Below are 20,867 nucleotides of genomic sequence, written 5' to 3' on the forward strand. Positions count from 1 at the left end.
TCTTCCTGTTATTTTGATAACACGCCCAATTCAATTTCAGAATAATAGCCTATGTACATTTCAGTTGGGACTGACAAAAAATAGAAAGGAAATGTGTGCATTGCACGTCATTTGACGATCCTTTGCATGTAAAGAGGTTAATCAATTTTTTTTTTTAAATCAACAGTCATGCATTTCAGCTTATCATGGATATTCACTTCACGCCCATCTGAACAATAATTTTACAGGCAATATCCATCCTTTGAAAACATTCCATCTAATTTTGATCGCATCATCTCTCTAAGTATTTACTATGTGGATGATACTAAGTTCTGACTCAATATTTATTTTTTGATGTGACATAGGTAATAACAACATGGCTTATAGTTGACTCAGGGCCAACTGCAGTCTCTGTGGCTCCAGGTAGGCTTACATGTCCCAGCCTGCCTCTGACTGGTGATATGATGGATGAGCCAGGATAATAAATCACACTTTATACAATGTAGGCTACAGTTGCTTTCAATATAACACATTTGATATGAGGTAATTGAGTACACTTTAAAAAATGTGTTATCTAATATTCAGAAGGTCCACATTTCTGGTAGTGTCGATCATCAGGAATTTATAAAGAATAGATTGTTTTAAAATGTTGTCCGGAAGTGAACAAGTGCACAAACTACACTACTTACACACATGCATTGTTTTAGTTATAATTTAGCCTAAGATTCCTCAATGTTAATAAAGCCTCAATATAAATAGGGTGCTTCAGCACACTCAGTGTCAGAATCAAGGTTTTGAAAAACCTGTTTTCTACATTTAATCTATTAGTGTCAAGGCTATCCTAAAGGAACAACAGGAAGTGTGACCCTGCACAGTGCAGGTGACTGTTGGGAACTAGTACATGTTCACTACGTGTCATTAGACAGGTACTTTAGGTTAAGGAGTGCCTGCTGTCGTCAGAGACTGTAAGGTGAATAATGTCTGCAGGTATTTCCGCTCCGCTGCTGGCTGTGCTCTCTGCCCACTCACAAGGAGTGGGAGGCAGAAGACGGGAGGGGCCGGCCCACTCAGTGAAGGAGTATGGGGGAGGGAACAATTAAAGTGACACACAGGAAGCTGATAGACAAAAGATAAAATGTGCAATGCTGGTAAAATGTATGAATTCCTGGGTTTTTCCACTTTTGGCTGTTCTAAATGAATGAATAGCTACGAGGTCCAGCAATAGGCAAATAAGCTAGGTTGAATAGTTGGTCTATATTTCATTATCAAAATACGAAATTGGGTATAAAAGAGCAGATTGTGGGTTCTATACTGAACAAAAATATAAACGCAACATGCAACAATTTCCACGATTTTAACGAGTTACAGTTCATATAAGGAAAACAGTCAATTTAAATAAATAAATTAGGCCCTAATCTATGGATTTCACATGACTGGGGAGCCATGGCCAGCCAAATAGAATGTGTTTTTCCCCCACAAAAGTGCTTTATTACAGACAGAAATACTCCTCAGTTTCATCAGCTGTCCGGGTTGCTGGTCCCATACGATCCCGCAGGTGAAGAAGCCGGATGTGGAGGTCCTGGGCTGGCGTGGTTACACGTGGTCTGCGGTTGTGAGGCCTGTTGGAGATACTGCCAAATTCTCTATAACAACGTTGGAGGCGGCTTATGGTAGAAAAATTAACATTCAATTCTCTGACAACAGCTCTGGTGGACATTCCTGCAATTAGCATGTCAATTGCACACTCCCTCAAAACTTGAGACATCTGTGGCATTGCACATTTTAGAGTGGCCTTTCATTGTCCCCAGCACAAGGTGCACCTGTGTAATGATCATGCTGTTTAATCAGCTTCTTGATATGCCACACCTGTCAGGTGGATGGATTATCTTGGCAAAGGAGAAATGCTCACTAACAGGGATGTAAACACATTTGTGTACAACATTTGAGAGAAATAAGCTTTCTGTGCGTACGGAACATTTCTGAGATCTTTTATTTCAGCTTATGAAAGCAACACTTTTACATGTTGCCTTTATATTTTGTTCAGTATAAATGCAGAAATTATTTTGCTTTCAATAACAGTCAGCGGGAGACTACTCTTCTCCACTGCTGGTGTAAAACAATACAGATGTAAGAGAACTGCTATAATATTGCTAAGCCAATGATACACTACGCTGTGTGTGTGTGTGTGTGTGTGTGTGTGTGTGTGTGTGTGTGTGCGCGCAGCAGAGCAGCATGTGTTTTCAATTATGTCCTCTTGACTTCTTCCACTCTGTTCCCAAATGCTCCAGAAAAAAAAAACCTGTGTGTTTTTTCCCGGGCCGGCTTGCTGGAAATGACCTAACTACTCCACTGCCAGGAAGAGGAATCTGAAGCAGCATTCCCTGGAGCAGCTTTCGACGTCAGAGCACCGAGTAGGCCCTTGGACCTCCGCCAGGCCAGCCCCAAGCCTGGATATTCCAGAGCTGCATGCTGGACTCCCAAACTAAACCCCCAACAGCTGGAACCAGCCTCTGCCTTGCTCCTGCTCCAAAACAACTTCACACACCAACTACTCTGACTGTGTATACACTACAGCACTACATAAGTTCCTGTATCCCGTTATTACACATTTTGAAATAGAGATTACTGGTAGGCCTATATTAAAAAATATAAGTGATATTTACATTTAACATTTTAGTCATTTAGCAGAAGCTCTTATCCAGAGCGCCTTACAATTAGTGTATTATCTTAAAGGGAAAGTTCACCCAAATTAACATTACAAAATGACATTGGTTTCCTTACCCTGTAAGCAGTCTATGTACAAGGTATGACAGCAATCCATGGTTTGGTTTAGTTTCCCTGGCACGGTTTTCACATGCTAACAATTTAGCATTCAAGTCATGTGACTGATATCAGCATTTTTCATGCATCATATTCAAATAATCTACAGTGCATTCAGAAAGTATTCAGACCCCTTGATTTTTTCCACATTTTGTTACGTTACAGCCTTATTCTAAAATTGATGAAATTGTTTTTTCCCCTCATCAATCTACACACAATACCCCATAATAACAAAGCAAAAACAGTTGATTTTTTTTGCTAATTTGTTAAAAATAAAAAACAAAAATACAGTGCTATGAATAAGTATTTGCCCCCTTTCTAATTCTCTCTACTTTTGCATATTTGTGATACTGAATGTTATCAGATCTTCAACCAAAACCTAATATTTAGATAAGGGGAACATAAGTGAACAAATAACACAACAATTACATATTTATTTCATAAACAAAGTTATGCAACACCCAATTCCCCTGTGTGAAAAAGTAATTGCCCCCTTACACTCAATAACTGGTTGTGCCACCTTTAGCTGCAATGACTCCAACCAATTACTTCCTGTAGTTGTTGATCAGTCTCTCACGTTGCTGTGGAGGAATTTTGGCCCACTCTTCCATGCAGAACTGCTTTAACTCAGTGACGTGTGGGTATTCAAGCATTAACTGCTCGTTTCAAGTCCTGCCACAACATCTCAATTGGGATTAGGTCTGGACTTTGACTAGGCCATTCCAAAACTTCCAATTTGTTGCTTTTTAGCAATTTTCATGTAGATTTGATAGTGTGTTGATGATCATCCAGGTGCTTTTTGGCAAACTTGAGTCAACTTTTTGGACAAGATTGGTCCCATTATGCCTGGCGAAAACCAAACTCTGCATTCCACAGTAAGAACATCATACCAAAAGGTCAAGCATGGTGGTGGTGGTGGTGTGATGGTTTGGCGATGCTTTGCTGCCTCAGGACCTGGACGACTTGCCTTAATAGAAGGAACCATGAATTCTGCTCTGTATCAGAGAATTCTACAGGAGAATGTCAGACCATCCATCTGTGAGCTGAAGCTGAAGCGCAGCTGGGTCATGCAGCAAGACAATGATCCAAAACACACAATCAAGTCTACATGAAGTCCACCCGTCACTGAGTTAAAGCAGTTCTGCATGGAAGAGTGGGCCAAAATTCCTCCACAGCGACGTGAGAGACTGATCAACAACTACAGGAAGCATTTGGTTGGAGTCATTGCAGCTAAAGGTGGCACAACCAGTTATTGACTGTAAGGGGGCAATTACTTTTTCACACAGGGGAATTGGGTGTTGCATAACTTTGTTTATGAAATAAATATGTAATTGTTGTGTTATTTGTTCACGTATGTTCCCTTTATCTAATTTTAGGTTTTGGTTGAAGATCTGATAACATTCAGTATCACACATATGCAAAAGTAGAGAAAATTAGAAAGGGGGCAAATACTTTTTCATAGCACTGTATTACATTTACATAAGTATTCAGACCCTTTACTCAGTACTTTGTTGAAGCACCTTTGGCAGCGAATACAGCCTCGAGTCTTCTTGGGTATGACGCTACATTTACATTTTAGTCATTTAGCAGACGCTCTTATCCAGAGCGACTTACAGTTAGTGAGTGCATACCTTGTTGTTTTTTTTTTTTTTTTTTTTTTTTTCATACTGGCCCCCCGTGGGAATCGAACCCACAACCCTGGCGTTGCAAACGCCATGCTCTACCAACTGAGCTACATCCCTGCTGGCCATTCCCTCCCCTAGACAACGCTGGGCCAATTGTGCGCCGCCCCATGGGTCTCCCGGTCACAGCCAGCTACGACAGAGCCTGGATTCGAACCAGGATCTCTAGTGGCACAGCTAGCACTGCGATGCAGTGCCTTAGACCACTGTGCCACTCGGGAGACTACAAGCTTGGCACACCTATATTTGGGGAGTGTCTCCCATTCTTCTCTGTAGATTCTCTCAAGCTCTGTCAGGTTGGATGAAGAGCGTCGCTGCACAGCTATTTTCAGGTCTCTCCAGAGATGTTCGATCGGGTTCAAGTCCGAGCTCTGGCTGGGCCACTCAAGGACATTCAGAGACTTGTCCTGAAGCCACTACTGCGTAGACTTGGCTGTGTGCTTTGGGTTGTTGTCCTATTGGAAGGTGAACCTTCGCTCCCAGTCTGAGGTCCTGAGCACTCTGGAGCAGGTTTTCATCAAGGATCTCTCTGTACTTTGCTCCGTTCATCTTTCCCTCGATCCTGACTAGTCTCCCAGTCCCTGCCGCTGAAAAACAATCTCACAGCATGATGCTGCCACCACCATGCTTCACCGTAGGGATGGTGCCAGGTTTCCTGCAGACGTGACGCTTGGCATTCAGGCCAAAGAGTTCAATCTTGGTTTGTTTCATCAGACCAGAGAATCTTGTTTCTCATGGTCTGAGAATCCGTTAGGTACCTTTTGGCAAACTCCAAAAGGTACCTGAGGAGTGGCTTCCGTCTGGCCACTCTACCATAAAGGTCTGATTGGTGGAGTGCTGCAGACATGGTTGTCCTTCTGGAAGGTTCTTCCATCTACACAGAGGGACTCTGGAGCTCTGTCAGAGTGACCATCGGGTTCTTGGTCACCTCCCTGACCAAGGCCCTTCTCCCCCGACTGCACAGTTTGGCCGGGTGGACAGCTCTAGAAAGTGTGTTGGTGGTTCCAACGTTCTTCCATTTAAGAATGATGGAGGCCACTGTGTTCTTGGGGACCTTCAATGCTGCAGAAATTTTTTGGTACCCTTCCCCAGATCTGTACCTCGACACAATCCTGTCTGGGAGCTCTACGGACAATTCCTTCCACCTCATGGCTTTTTGCTCTGACATGCACTGTCAACTGTGGGACCTTATATAAACAGATGTGTTATTTTCCAAATCATGTCCAATCAATTGAATTTACCACAGGTGGACTCCAATCAAGTTGTAGAAACATCAAGGATGATCAATAGCAAAAGGGTCTGAATATGTAAATAAGGTATTTCCGTTTATTTACTTAATACATTTGCAAACATTTCTAAAAAGCTGTTTTCGCTTTGTCATTATAGGGTATTGTGTGTAGATTGATGAGGAAAATGTGTTATTTAATCCATTTTAGAATAAGGCTGTAGCGTAACAAAATGTGGAAAAGGGAAGGGGTCTGAATACTTTCCAAATGCACTGTATAAGTGACTTTGTTGCGTTTCACAATCAATTTGAGATACTTTTGGATGATTTGGACATGAAGCATGAAAAATGCTAATATCAGTCCCATGACTTGAATGGGATTTGTGCCAGAAATGCTAAAACTTCAGCATGTGGAAACAGTACCAGGGAAACTAAACCAAAGCATGAATTGTTGTCATACCTTGTCAATAGACTGCTTACAGTGAGTACTTTTACATGCAGACAATAATATGATTATTGCGGATAGTGAGATTAATATAATAAGTTGATTAAAGCGTTTACATGCTTTGCAAGAAGAACGATTTCCCTAATAATCCTGCTTACATGGCATGGACACATCTGAAATCAGGCTACAAGATGGCATTCTGATAAATGAAGAAAATCTAAATAAACATTCTACCATAGCGACAATGTTATATTTGGGAAGCATATGTGATTCGGAGTTCGGACACAAAGTTTGTATGTGAAAACTACTTTTAAAGACCCATACATTCAGTTGTTCTGAACTCTTCACTTGCGCTAAAGAGGGAGGCTCGTTTGGCTGGTGCTAGCACACGTACAGATCAAATACACAGCTGGAACGCCTTTTAAGGTGTTTACATGTCCTAATAATTCTAAAGACTGCTCAGAAAACCAGGTGTTTTAATCGCCATATGCTTACTTCGATTTTGACCTCGCGCCGATTACAATAAGCAGAGTAAGGTGTTTAGATGACCATTGAATAATCTGCCTACTACCATAATCAGTTTAACATAGAATTATTACTGTGCATGTAAACGTACTCACTGTAAAGAAACCAATGTATCATTTTGTAATTTGGGTAACTATCCCTTTAAGATAACTAGGTGAGACAACCACATCACAGTCAAAGTAAGTACATTTTCCCTCAAAGTAATTATCAGCGAAGTCAGTGCTAGTCGGAAAAGACAAGTGCAGGCAATTTTATGACTATAGTTTTGCTGCATGAGGAAGATGTGTAGATAACATATAATGACTTGGGCATTTCCCCTTTTAATATTAAAGTGATTCCTTGACACCATAACTGTGCATTACTAACTATTGCAGACTAATGCTCTCTCACCATGGTGGGTATATATGGATGAGGTCTCTAGGCGCAGGCATGAGCTGGGCAGTCGTCTCCTTATTGAACAGTACCAGGACCCGAGCTCTGCTTTTGGTGGAGAGAGGGGGGGTGTGGTGTGTAGCAGAGGGGTTGTGCTGGTCAGCTCTTGTCGTAGTGGTGGAGCTGTTGGATGAAGGCCTGTGGTGGCCTGTAGCAGGGGGGTGGTGTTGCTCACACAGGGCCAGCTGCATGCAGCTCTCCTCCTGGACTGACAGGACCTCCAGCACCAGCACCCCAGGCTTATTCACTGGAGGACAGACAAGAACAACACAGATGGTGTGGGATGTGAGTGTCTGTGTGGGGTCACTCGTCTCGCATGGTTAGGGTCAATTCAGTTTTCAATTAAGGAAGTTCAATAGAAATTAACTTCCTGAATCTGAAAAAAATATTCATTACAGTTTCACTAAGTGTCACTCATGATGAGATATCTCTTATGAGAGTGATTATGTGAATGAATAAAGTAGGCTATAACTATGATCCTGTAATGAAATGCAGCAACTGGAAAGCTCATCCATTCAGTGAGGTTCTTGCAAATGCTTTTGGGTGAATCTTGTGTGCCTGCCGCATCCAGCAAGCTGAGAGCGGCTCTCTAGAGAACAAAACATACCCAACGTCCCAATTCAAACAAACCTGCCATAGACAAATAAGCAGAGTGTGACTCAGCTCAATGTAATGTGTGCGTGTAACACTGACCATACAGTGGGGGAAAAAAGTAATTAGTCAGCCACCAATTGTGCAAGTTCTCCCACTTAAAAAGATGAGAGGCCTGTAATTTTCATCATAGGTACACGTCAACTATGACAGACAAATTGAGAAAAAAAAATTCAGAATTTTTTATGAATTTATTTGCAAATTATGGTGGAAAATAAGTATTTGGTCACCTACAAACAAGCAAGATTTCTGGCTATCACAGACCTGTAACTTCTTCTTTAAGAAGCTCCTCTGTCCTCCATTCGTTACGTGTATTAATGGCACCTGTTTGAACTTGTTATCAGTATAAAAAAGACACCTGTCCACAACCTCAAACAGTCACACTCCACTATGGCCAAGACCAAAGAGCTGTCAAAGGACACCAGAAACAAAATTGTAGACCTGCACCAGGCTGGGAAGACTGCATCTGCAATAGGTAAGCAGCTTGGTTTGAAGAAATCAACTGTGGGAGCAATTATTAGGAAATGGAAGACATACAAGACCACTGATAATCTCCCTTGATCTGGGGCTCCACGCAAGATCTCACCCCGTGGGGTCAAAATGATCACAAGAACGGTGAGCAAAAATCCCCGAACCACACGGGGGGACCTAGTGAATGACCAGCAGAGAGCTGGGACCAAAGTAACAAAGCTTACCATCAGTAACACACTACGCCGCCAGGGACTCAAATCCAGCAGTGCCAGACGTGTCCCCCTGCTTAAGCCAGTACATGTCCAGGCCCATCTGAAGTTTGCTAGAGTGCATTTGGATGATCCAGAAGAGGATTGGGAGAATGTCATATGAAACCAAAATAGAACTTTTTGGTAAAAACTCAACTCGTCGTGTTTGGAGGACAAAGAATGCTGAGTTGCATCCAAAGAACACCATACCTACTGTGAAGCATGGGGGTGGAAACATCATGCTTTGGGGCTGTTTTTCTGCAAAGGGACCAGGACGACTGATCCGTGTAAAGGAAAGAATGAATGGGGCCATGTATCGTGAGATTTTGAGTGAAAACCTCCTTCCATCAGCAAGGGCATTGAAGATGAAACGTGGCTGGGTCTTTCAGCATGACAATGATCCCAAACACACCGCCCGGGTAACGAAGGAGTGGCTTCGTAAGAAGCATTTCAAGGTCCTGGAGTGGCCTAGCCAGTCTCCAGATCTCAACCCCATAGAAAATCTTTGGAGGGAGTTGAAAGTCTGTGTTGCCCAGCGACAGCCCCAAAACATCAATGCTCTAGAGGAGATCTGCATGGAGGAATGGGCCAAAATACCAGCAACAGTGTGTGAAAACCTTGTGAAGACTTACAGAAAACGTTTGACCTGTGTCATTGCCAACAAAGGGTATATAACAAAGTATTGAGAAACTTTTGTTATTGACCAAATACTTATTTTCCACCATAATTTGCAAATAAATTCATTAAAAATCCTACAATGTGATTTTCTGGATTTTTTTTCTCATTTTGTCTGTCATAGTTGACGTGTACCTATGATGAAAATTACAGGCCTCTCTCATCTTTTTAAGTGGGAGAACTTGCACAATTGGTGGCTGACTAAATACTTTTTTCCCCCACTGTATACAGTGGGAAGAACAAGTATTTGATACACTGCCGATTTTGCAGGTTTTCCTACTTACAAAGCATGTAGAGGTCTGTAATTTTTATCATAGGTACACTTCAACTGTGAGAGACGGAATCTAAAACAAAAATCCAGAAAATCACATTGTATGATTTTTAAGTAATTCATTTGCATTTTATTGCATGAGTATTGCATGCATAAGTACTTGATACATCAGAAAAGCAGAACTTAATATTTGGTACAGAAACCTTTGTTTGCAATTACAGAGATCATACGTTTCCTGTAGGTCTTGACCAGGTTTGCACACACTGCAGCAGGGATTTTGGCCCACTCCTCCATACAGACCTTCTCCAGATCCTTCAGGCTTCGGGGCTGTCGCTGGGCAATACGGACTTTCAGCTCCCTCCAAAGATTTTCTATTGGGTTCAGGTCTGGAGACTGGCTAGGCCACTCCAGGACCTTGAGATGCTTCTTACGGAGCCACTCCTTAGTTGCCCTGGCTGTGTGTTTTGGGTCGTTGTCATGCTGGAAGACCCAGCCACGACCCATCTTCAATGCTCTTACTGAGGGAAGGAGGTTGTTGGCCAAGATCTCGCGATACATGGCCCCATCCATCCTCCCCTCAATACGGTGCAGTCGTCCTTTCCCCTTTGCAGAAAAGCGTCCCCAAAGAATTATGTTTCCACCTCCATGCTTCACTGTTGGGATGGTGTTCTTGGAGTTGTACTCATCCTTCTTCTTCCTCCAAACACGGCGAGTGGAGTTTAGACCAAAAAGCTCTATTTTTGTCTCATCAGACCACATGACCTTCTCCCATTCCTCCTCTGGATCATCCAGATGGTCATTGGCAAACTTCAGACGGGCCTGGACATGCGCTGGCTTGAGCAGGGGGACCTTGCGTGCGCTGCAGGATTTTCATCCATGACGGCGTAGTGTGTTACTAATGGTTTTCTTTGAGACTGTGGTCCCAGCTCTCTTCAGGTCATTGACCAGGTCCTGCCGTATAGTTCTGGGCTGATCCCTTACCTTCCTCATGATCATTGATGCCCCACGAGGTGAGATGTTGCATGGAGCCCCAGACCGAGGGTGATTGACCGTCATCTTGAACTTCTTCCATTTTCTAATAATTGCGCCAACAGTTGTTGCCTTCTCACCAAGCTGCTTGCCTATTGTCCTGTAGCCCATCCCAGCCTTGTGCAGGTCTACAATTTTATCCCTGATGTCCTTACACAGCTCTCTGGTCTTGGCCATTGTGGAGAGGTTGGAGTCTGTTTGAGTGTGTGGACAGGTGTATTTTATACAGTTAACGAGTTCAAACAGGTGAAGTTAATACAGGTAATGAGTGGAGAACAGGAGGGATTCTTAAAGAAAAACTAACAGGTCTGTGAGAGCCGGAATTCTTACTGGTTGGTAGGTGATCAAATACTTATGTCATGCAATAAAATGCAAATGAATTACTTAAAAATCATACAATGGGATTTTCTGGATTTTTGTTTTAGATTCCGTCTCTCACAGTTGAAGTGTACCTATGATAAAAATTACAGACCTCTACATGCTTTGTAAGTAGGAAAACCTGCAAAATCGGCAGTGTATCAAATACTTGTTCTCCCCACTGTATCATGCTGTTTGTGATGTGAATCATGACGATATTAGTGCGCTCCAATTCAATGCAAGACAAGGCAGCTCTATGTTGGAGTATGTGACAATCACTGATATTTGCCTGAGAGGATTTACAACAGGAGGGTTCATCAACACCAGCACTAAGTGGAAGGAATTGTTAGAACATGTATCATATCCAGAGATATGTTCCTCCGTTTGGCACACATAAGACATACTATACCGAACAAAAATATAAACGCAACATGCAAAAATTCAGATTTACAGTTCATATAAGGAACTCAGTCAACTGAAATAAATGAATTAGGCCCTAATCTATGGATTTCACATGACTGGGCAGGGGCGCAGCCATGGGTGGGCCTGGGAGGGCATAGGGTGGGCCACGGGGGAGCCAATCAGAATTAGTTTTTACCCACAAAAGGGTTTATTACAGACAGAAATACTCCCCCACACTTCTCCAGCATGCCAGTGGCCATCGAAGGTGAGCATTTGCCCACTGAAGTCGGTTACAATCAATCAATCAATTTTATTTTATATAGCCCTTCTTACATCAGCTAATATCTCGAAGTGCTGTACAGAAACCCAGCCTACAACGCCGAAATGCAGTCAGGTCAAGACCCTGGTGAGGATGACGAGCACGCAGATGAGCTTCTCTGAGATGGTTTCTGTCAGTTAGTGCAGAAATTCTTTGTTTGGGCAAACCCCCAGTTTCAACAGCTGTCCGGGTGGCTGGTCTCAGACGATCCTGCTGGTGAAGAAGCCGGATATGGAGGTCCTGAGCTGGCGTGGTTACCTGTGGTCTGCGGTTGTGAGGCCGGTTGAAAATACTGCCAAATTCTCTAAAACGAAGTTGGAGGTGGCTTATGGTAGAGAAATTAACATTAAATTATCTGGCAACAGTTCTGGTGGACATTCCTGCAGTGAGCATGCCAAATGCACGCTCCCTCAAAACTTGAGACATCTGTGTCATTGTGTTGTGACAAAACTGTGGCCTTTTATTGTCCCCAGCACAAGGTGCACCTGTGTAATGATCATGCTGTTTAATCAGCTTCTTGATATGCCACACCTGTGAGATGCATGGATTATCTTGGCAAAGGAGAAATGCTCACTAACAAGGCTGTAAACAAATTTGTGCACAACATTGGAGAAATAAGCTTTTTGTATGTAAATAACATTTGTGATCTTTTATTTCAGCTCATGAAACATGACTTTACGTGTTGCGTTTATATTTGTGTTCAGTATATAACAATGATAATGAACCCTTTATTAGTGGGCAGGTGAATACAGGACAGACTGAATGGAGTCCTCCTTCTGACCTGCAATAAACAAATAAATCTAAAGTGGAATAGTGTGTGAAGGAATAACATCAATGACTGACGCAGACACTTGTGCGCACACACACACAGCTTATTCTTGTGAGAATGAACAGGTTTGCTACAGCTGGTGCTGATTAGTGCTTTTTGAGGCCGGTTCGGTTTCAGTTCAATTAGTAAAAAATAAAAAATGTATTTAGATTATTATTATTATTTGTTGTTACAAACATTAAATGCACTATGCATTATGTGGGTTGAATGCTGTAACACAGAATAAAACAATTAATAAAAGTTCCATGATAGTAGTGACAGTCCATTACTGCTAATCACTTTGTTTTATTTGATGACTTTATTATTTAATTGCAAGTCATCATCTCATCTCTATAGAGCTGCTGCCTATGCTGTCTGACAAAATCACAATTTTACTAGTTCTTCAAAGTAAATAAGGCATACTTTTATGACTGCTGAATACCAACTATCAATCACTATTTTCAGGTAGAGATACTGTCCCTTGCAAAGCAACTGCTCTCTATCCCTCTTGATTGCGCATTCTTGTCTCATATGTAGCAGGCTAAAAGAAACACAGACCGGACAAGTAGGCGTGCAATGGATTATGATCAATGTAGTTAATTACCACGTTTTCTGCTATAAACTATGTTGAATATTGGCCGGTTGGAAACTACAACTCCCTACTAAATCACACAGTTCGTGCTTGATCCAGAGTGCACAAAAAATAAAAAATAAGAACTAAATGAAATACAAATAATCAATTTAAGTTGGTCATTTAGTTGTTAATCGCTCAGCACTAATAATAGCTCAAGCTAGTTGTGTTGAAATAACTGCCGGTGTTATTGTTTGTGTAGATGCTCTTAAATCAATGTGAGAAAGTCAACAAACAAAAGTGGCAACACTAGTATGCAGTATAGCACACTTATGTGCATTGTTATGATCCAGGATGAGGGCCAAATACTCACACTAGATGTCACATGATTCTAAAAATGAGGCCAAGTTAGAGCAAACTTCTTCAATTTAACATTCTATCTTCTACAAGTTCTTCTCTCACTCCGACGAAAGACAACCAAGCCAACTAACTGACCTACTGACTGAACACGAGTTGGAAAAGGTGGGCGTTTTTAGGGTTGTGTTTTTCCACGATCAACTGTCACATTAAAATAGTGGTTTAACCTAATTATCTAGGAGCCAATGATAATGAGGGTAGACTCGTGCTTTGGTAGCACCATGGAAAGAAAAGACAAGTCAGCAAGCAGAGTGCTTCCTGTCACCTACGTACTGGCCCCGACGAACCAAATTCACTGCTGCCACAATTATCAACGAGCAACCAGCATTTCCTCCACACGCTCCAGTCTTCACGTGACCACAGATCTGCGCAGAGAATCACACCTGCCTGAGAGATTGACTTCTGTCTCAGAGAGAGCATCAAATCAAAGTTAATCTTGAACCATTAACGGAGAATACTTAGCATACGTAGGAATGTGTGGTAACGGTGACCCTTTCATAAGCCCTTTTGGGTTTCTATTCTCACCGTGCACATTATGTTTCATTTCACCTCTGCATGTTTGTTGTTGTTTCTCAGTTTTTACAATTTAAAATAAAACAAACTCTGTAGCCTAATACCTGTGCCTATAGTGTAGTGATGGGAGAGGAAAAAAATCAATACAGTTACATATCGGGATACTATTTTTGACAATATATCGCATAGTTTTGACAAATCGCATTATTTTTGCGCTAGTTGGTTGTATCTTTACCAAAAGTTCAGTATTTTTCCTTCATAGCTTGTTCTCCATATTCTTTTTAAATACAGAGACCATTTGTTTTCAGCACTTTTATTTCCATGACTGATCAAAACTCGTTTTCTCATGGCTCTCTCTTGTCCCTCTGCAGCAGACATATGGTGAGCAATATGTTTGGAACATCGAATCGCAATAAATTCACAGTATCGAATCGCAATACATATAGGATCATGAGAATCACAATACATATCGTATTGGCACCAAAGTGTCATGATAATATCATATTGATCGTATCGTGAGGTCCCTGGCAATTCCCAGCCCTACTTTAGTGGTGTAAGACACAGACTTGTGCGTTTGTTTGTTGTCTGTATTACCTGTGGCTGTAGTAGTAGTAGTAGTAGTAGTAGTAGTAGTAGTGTGAGAAATGGACTGGTGCCTCCAGAAGCTGATGGCTGACCTCTGTCTGCACTGGAGTCGGTTCAGTCGCTCCGCCAGGCCGCCACTGTAGGAAACACACACCACCTTCAATATCCTCAAGAATACTGTATAAATAGCGCTCAATACAGGCTAAGCTACTTTAAAATCGATTTATAAGAAGTGAACATTATTCTGTGCTGTGCATCCAAGCTATAGACTGTTTGATACCGTCCGGCAAATGGTACCAGAGCTACAGTCGGCATGTTAATTGCACGCTCCCTCAAAACTTGAGACATCTGTGGCATTGTGATGTGTGACATAACTGCACATTTTAGAGTGGCCTTTTATTGTCCCCAGCACAAGGTGCACCTGTGTAATGATCATGCTGTTTAATCAGCTTCTTGATATGCCACACCTGTCAGGTGGATGGATTACCTTGGCAAAGGAGAAATGTTCACTAACAGGGATGTAAACAAATTTGTCCACAATTTGAGAGAAATAAGCTTTTTGTGCATATGGACATTTTTTCGGATCTTTCATTTCAGCTAATGAAACCAACACTTTACATGTTGCATTTATATTTTTGTTCAGTGCATTCGGAAAGTATTCAGACCCCTTGACTTTTTCCACATTGTTACGTTACAGCCTTATTCTAAAATGAATACAATATTTACATAAGTATTCAGACTCTTTGCTATGAGACTCGAAATTGAGCTCAGGTGCATCCTGTTTCCATTGATCATCCTTGAGATGTGTCTACAACTTGATTTGAGTCCACCTGTGGTAAATTCAATTACTTGGACATGATTTGGAAAGGCACACACCTGTCTATAAGGTCCCACAGTTGACAGTGCATGTCAGAGCAAAGACCAAGCCATGAGGTCGAAGGAATTGTCCGCAGAGCACCGAGACAGGATTTTGTCGAAGCACAGATCTGGGGAAGGGTACCTAAACATTTCTGCAGCATTGAAGGTGCCCAAGAACACAGGCCTCCATCATTCTTAAATGGAAGAAGTTTGGAACCACCTAGATTCTTCCTAGAGCCAGCCGACCCGGGCAAACTGAGCAATCGGGGGAGAAGGGCCTTGGTCAGGGAGGTGACCAAGAACCCAATGGCTACTCTGACAGAGCTCCAGAGTTCCTCTGTGGAGATGGGAGAAACATCCAGCTGGTTGAGAGAATGCCAAGAGTGTGCAAAGCTGTCATCAAGGCAAAGGGTGGCTATTTGAAGAATCTCAAATATAACATTATTTTGATTAGTTTTAACACTTTTTTGGTGTTATTTCAGTTTTGATGTCTTCACTATTATTCTACAATAAAGAAAAACCCTTGAATGAGTAGGTGTTTCCAAACTTTTGACTGGTACTGTAAATCGGAAAGTACAGATACCCCCCAAAAAATATTTCTACGTAAGTACTTTACACCATTGTGTACAACCAAAGAATTTCTGCACAAACTGCCAGAAACCGTCTCAGGGAAACTCATCTGCGTGCTTGTCGTCCTCACCAGGGTCTTGACCAGGCCGCAGTTCGGCGTCGTAACCGACTTCAGTGGGCAAATGCTCACGTTCGATGGCCACTGGCACGCTAGAGAAGTGTGCTCTTCACGGACGAATCCTGGTTTCAACTGTACCGGGCAGATGGCAGACAGCGTGTATGGCATTGTGTGGGCAAGCGGTTTGCTGATGTCAACATTGTGAACAGAGTGCCTCATGGTGGTGGTGGTGTTATGGTATGGGCAGGCATAAGCTACGGACAACGAACACAATTGCATTTTAATCGATGGCAATTTGAATGCACAGATATACCGTGATGATATCCTGAGGCCCATTGTTGTGCACTTCATCAGCTGCCATCACCTCATGTTTCCGCATGATAATGCACAGCCCCATGTCGCAAGGATCTGTACACAATTCCTGAAAACTGAACGTTTCCCAGTTATTCCATGGTCTGCATACTCACAGGACGTCACCCATTGAGCATGTTTGGGATGCTCTGGATCGACGTGTACGACAGCATTCCAATTCCCGCCAATATCCAGAAACTTCGCACTGCCATTGAAGAGGAGTGGGACAACATTCCACCAGGCCACAACATTCCACACGGCCACAATCTACAGCCTGATCAACTCTATGCGAAGTAGTTGTCTCGCACTGCATGAGGCAAATGGTGGTCACACCAGATACTGACTGGTTTTCTGATCCACGCCCCTACATTTATAAAAAAGGTTTCTGTGACCAACAGCTCAATATCTTTATTCCCAGTCATATGAAATCCATAGATTAGGGCCTAATTCATTTATTTCATTTGACTGATTTCCTTATATGAACTGTAACTCAGTAAAATTGTTGCATTTATATTGTTGTTCAGTGTACAAACCACACACACACACACAATACATTGACACTCCCACAAACATTCACATACATTACATACGCATAACACACACATGCGCATCGACACCAGACACACACTAACCTTCATAATTTGCTTCCGCTGCTCTGTTCTATATTTTACTCTTAATAATAATAATAATAATAATAATAATATCTACCCTGATGCCTAGTCACTTTACCCTGCCTTCATGTACATATCTACCTCGTACCTTTGCACATTGATCTGGTACTGGTACTCCCTGTTTATAGCTCCATTCTTGTGTATTTAATTTTATTCCCTGTGTTACTATTTTATTCTTATCTTTAAACTCTGCATTGTTAGGAAGGGCTCGTAAGCAAGCCTTTCACGGTAAAGTCTACACCAGTTGTACTCGGCGCATTTGACAAATACAATTCTATTTGATCAACTGTAGAAATACAAAGGAATCACAAAGCAGTAGTTTGTTATGATACTCTGTGGAGAAAGATGTCTTATCCGAGGGTCTTAACTATGACAGTGACATTTGGCACCCACATGATGTCACCCAGGTGGTCCTTTGATCAGCAGCATCGCCCTGGAAACATCTGCAGACAGTGTGTGTGTGTATGTATGTGACTCGCGATGATCATGATGATTTTTTCCCTCATTGTTTCTCATTATCCAAGATCTAACCCAGGGGTAAGCAACCCTGGTCCTGGAATGCAGCTGGCACTTAATGATTTTGATTTAACCGACCTGGAAGACAAGGTGTGTTGAATTTAGGCAATCACTGAACTGATCAATTAGCTCAGTTGGTCGTGTGTGGTTGGAACACAATCCTGCAGTACACTCCAGGAACAGGGTTGCCTACCCCTGATCTAACCTATTATGAGAGAGATCATAAATGCTTCTTAAAAATATTTTTTCTTTAGAAGTCAAACCTTTGAAATGTCCTTTTCTTTTTGTTGGAGTCCTCTGGGGTCTTGGAGTTCCTGTCAGTCTGTTTCTGGGGCGTCTGCAGCGCTGCCTGAGCGGACCTGACCCAGTTACTGACTGACCTTCTGCTGCCCTCCCCTTCCCCAGACCCAGTCTGCAGAGGACAATCAGCCACAACCCCAGCCTCCAGTCTGTTCTGGGTCAGGGTGTCATGGCTCTCTCCCTCCCCATCAGACAGGTAGTCTGAGATGTCAGTGTCTGTCACCTGGGGATGATTAGTCTATTATTATGAGCTTTACACATCATAACATGATATCAGTGCAATATGTTAATTCCAAATGTCGTACTTTTGGCAGAAGTATTTTCCTTCATTCAAAGGAGTACGTTTTCATCTTAGATCCAACACTTGAATGCTAATATGTGTCAAGTGTTATGAACAATATGATCAAAAACCCCTCTTAAACTGTCATCAATGAGGATTAAGGCACGCATGTGGAACAATTAAGAGTGGGCAAAAAGGAACAAGCCGTTACACTAACAATAACAGAACGCTGTCTCATTGGTCACACACACAGCACACCTGAGGATATCAGTTCCCATGTGGAAAAATCCAAAACACTCTCCACCCTGTCATGTGCAGACAAGACCAGCATACCAGCCCCCTTTTCCTGTTAGCCACCCACACCAACCCAGCCTACGCAGCAGCCGAGCAGCATGCTCTCTTATTTGATTCAACTTGACCCTGCTAGGCGGAGTGCCAGCAGATGTCACACTAACTAGCTACAGAGAGCAGGAACACGATGTTCCTGGCCCGTGCTCAAAAATGTGTTCACTCACCCTGCCTGCACGGCACTGGATGCATTGTAAATAAGTACACAGCTCACACATTGCTCTCTCTCGGCCTATGAGGGACAGGTTCTGCCTCCTAGCTGACATGTTGTTGCTGAACCAACAGTAGTAAAAGGCTAGTTTACAACCCTGATGGCACGGCGCAGATGGGGTGCAGGTTATTAACCCTGTTGGCTGCTGACAGCTGAGGCAGACCTGGGTTCAAATACTATTTGAACTCTTTCAAATAGTTTGAGTGATCGCTTTAGCCTGCCAGTGCCTGGAATGCCAGCCCAGGTGGGTGGAGTTTGTACTTTTGGGACTTTTCTATTGGTTCCATTCCACTCAATCAAATAACAGCTATTTGAAAAATACTTCAAATAATATTGAAACCAGGTCTTGGCTTTGGAGGTTTAGCTTGAGCTTGGATGTAGCTGGCTAGCCAAATCTACTATTGAAATAAACTGTAACCATGCATGCTCCTCCTCCTCTCTACCCACCACACAGTTCTAGATCAATAATAAAAACTAAAAAAAAAGAGTACTACGCTGGCAAACACAGATAAAGTGAAGTCAGCCGAGCCATTTGTTTCAGCTTTATACGGAACAATAAATCTGTCCTTTTGGATTGAGATCTCAAAGTCCGTTTCCTGTTAGATCCAGTTTGATTTACTATTGACAGTAACCATCTCATCCTTTGCAGAGAGTAGAAAGTACTAACTCTTACCCAAACTATAGTCAAAGGAAAGGGAAACTGATAGCCACTGATAAGAATAGGATAGGGAAACACTAGCTTTTACACCGAACAAAAATATAAACGCAACATGCTAAGTGTTGGTCCCATGTTTCATGAGCTGACATAAAAGGTGCCAGAAATTATCCATACGCACAAAAAGCGTATTTCTCTCAAATGTTGATCATTACACAGGTGCACCTTGTGCTGGGGACAATAAAAGGCCACCGTTTTGTCACAACACAATGCCACTGGTGTCTCAAGTTGAGGGAGTGTGCAATTGGCATGCTGACTGCAGGAATGTCCACCAGAGCTGTTACCAGAGAATTGATTGTTAATTTCTCCACCATAAGCCGCCTCCAATGTCATTTTAGTATATTTGGCAGTACGTCCAACCGGCCTCACAACCGCAGACCACGTGTAACCACGCCAGCCCAGGACCTCCACATTCGGCTTCTTCACCTAAAGGACAGTCTGAGACCAGCCATCTGGACAGCTGATGAAACTGTGGGTTTGCACATCCGAAGAATTTCTGCACAAACTGACAGAAACCATCTCAGGGAAGCTCATCTGCTTGTCGTCCTCACCAGGGTCTTGACCTGACTGCAGTTCGGAGTTGTAAATGACTTCAGTGGGCAAATGCTCACCTTCGATGTCCACTGGCACGCCTTAGAAGTGTGCTCTTGACGGTGAATCCCGGTTTCAACTCTACTGGGCAGATGGCAGACAGCGTGCATGGCTTCGTGTGGGCAAGCGGTTTGCTGATGTCAACGTTGTGAACAGAGTGCCCCATGGTGGCGGTGGGGTTATGGTATGGGCAGCCATAAGCTACGGACAACGAACACAACTGCAATTTATCGATGGCAATTTGAATGCACAGAGATACCGTAACGAGATCCTGAGGCCCATTGCTGTGCCATTCATCCACCGCCATCACCTCATGTTGTAGCATGATAATGCAGGCCCCATGTTGCAAGGATCTGTACACAATACCTGGAAGCTTAAAATGTCCCAGTTCTTCCACTACTGGTTTTTGATCAACAGCCATACTTATTTTCTTTATTTATTTTTTTAAAGGTGTCTGTGACCAACAGGTGCATATCTGTATTCCCAGTCATGTGAAATCCATAAATTAGGGCCTAACAAATGTATTTCAATTGACTGATTGTCTTATATGAACTGTAACTCAGTAAAATCTTTGAAATTGTTGCATGTTGCACTTATATTTTTGTTCAGTTTACTTTCTAAATGATTGCCTTCGTTATGTCTGCATCCATTCATGTCAAGAGTATAACCTAGGCTGTATCTGGCTAACTCAAACCTACAAGCAAATCTCCCATTGACAATGCTTGATTTTAAGAAAAACTTTCAACTTTTAATGTTTCTCATGTTAGGTGGATTCAGCCTTATGAGATCATCTCTTGGTTTCTGTGAGGCCTCAGACCACAAGCCTCCAGTTCAGGGAGGTTAGATAGGTAACCTTTGACTCCCAGAATGCTGATAACAGCTGTGAAAGTAAGGGGGAAGTGGCTGTACGGTC

The 20,867-nt window shown here is 42.5% G+C and overlaps 1 protein-coding gene across 1 annotated transcript in view; it reads right to left on the reverse strand.

Moving 5' to 3' along the window:
• The window catches only part of spidr (scaffold protein involved in DNA repair), a 79,102-nt gene that overhangs the window by 32,016 nt on the left and 26,219 nt on the right, over nt 1-20,867 (reverse strand). The window contains exons 6-8 of the mRNA XM_084183897.1: nt 17,773-18,032; nt 14,435-14,562; nt 7,067-7,355 (exon numbers count right to left, since the gene is read on the reverse strand). Of these exons, the coding sequence (XP_084040023.1) occupies nt 7,067-7,355; nt 14,435-14,562; nt 17,773-18,032 (677 nt within the window). The remainder of the gene's footprint in view (nt 1-7,066; nt 7,356-14,434; nt 14,563-17,772; nt 18,033-20,867) is intronic.

Source organism: Coregonus lavaretus, assembly GCF_964263955.1.
Source record: "Coregonus lavaretus genome assembly, chromosome: 19".
NCBI classification, from domain to species: domain Eukaryota; kingdom Metazoa; phylum Chordata; class Actinopteri; order Salmoniformes; family Salmonidae; genus Coregonus; species Coregonus lavaretus.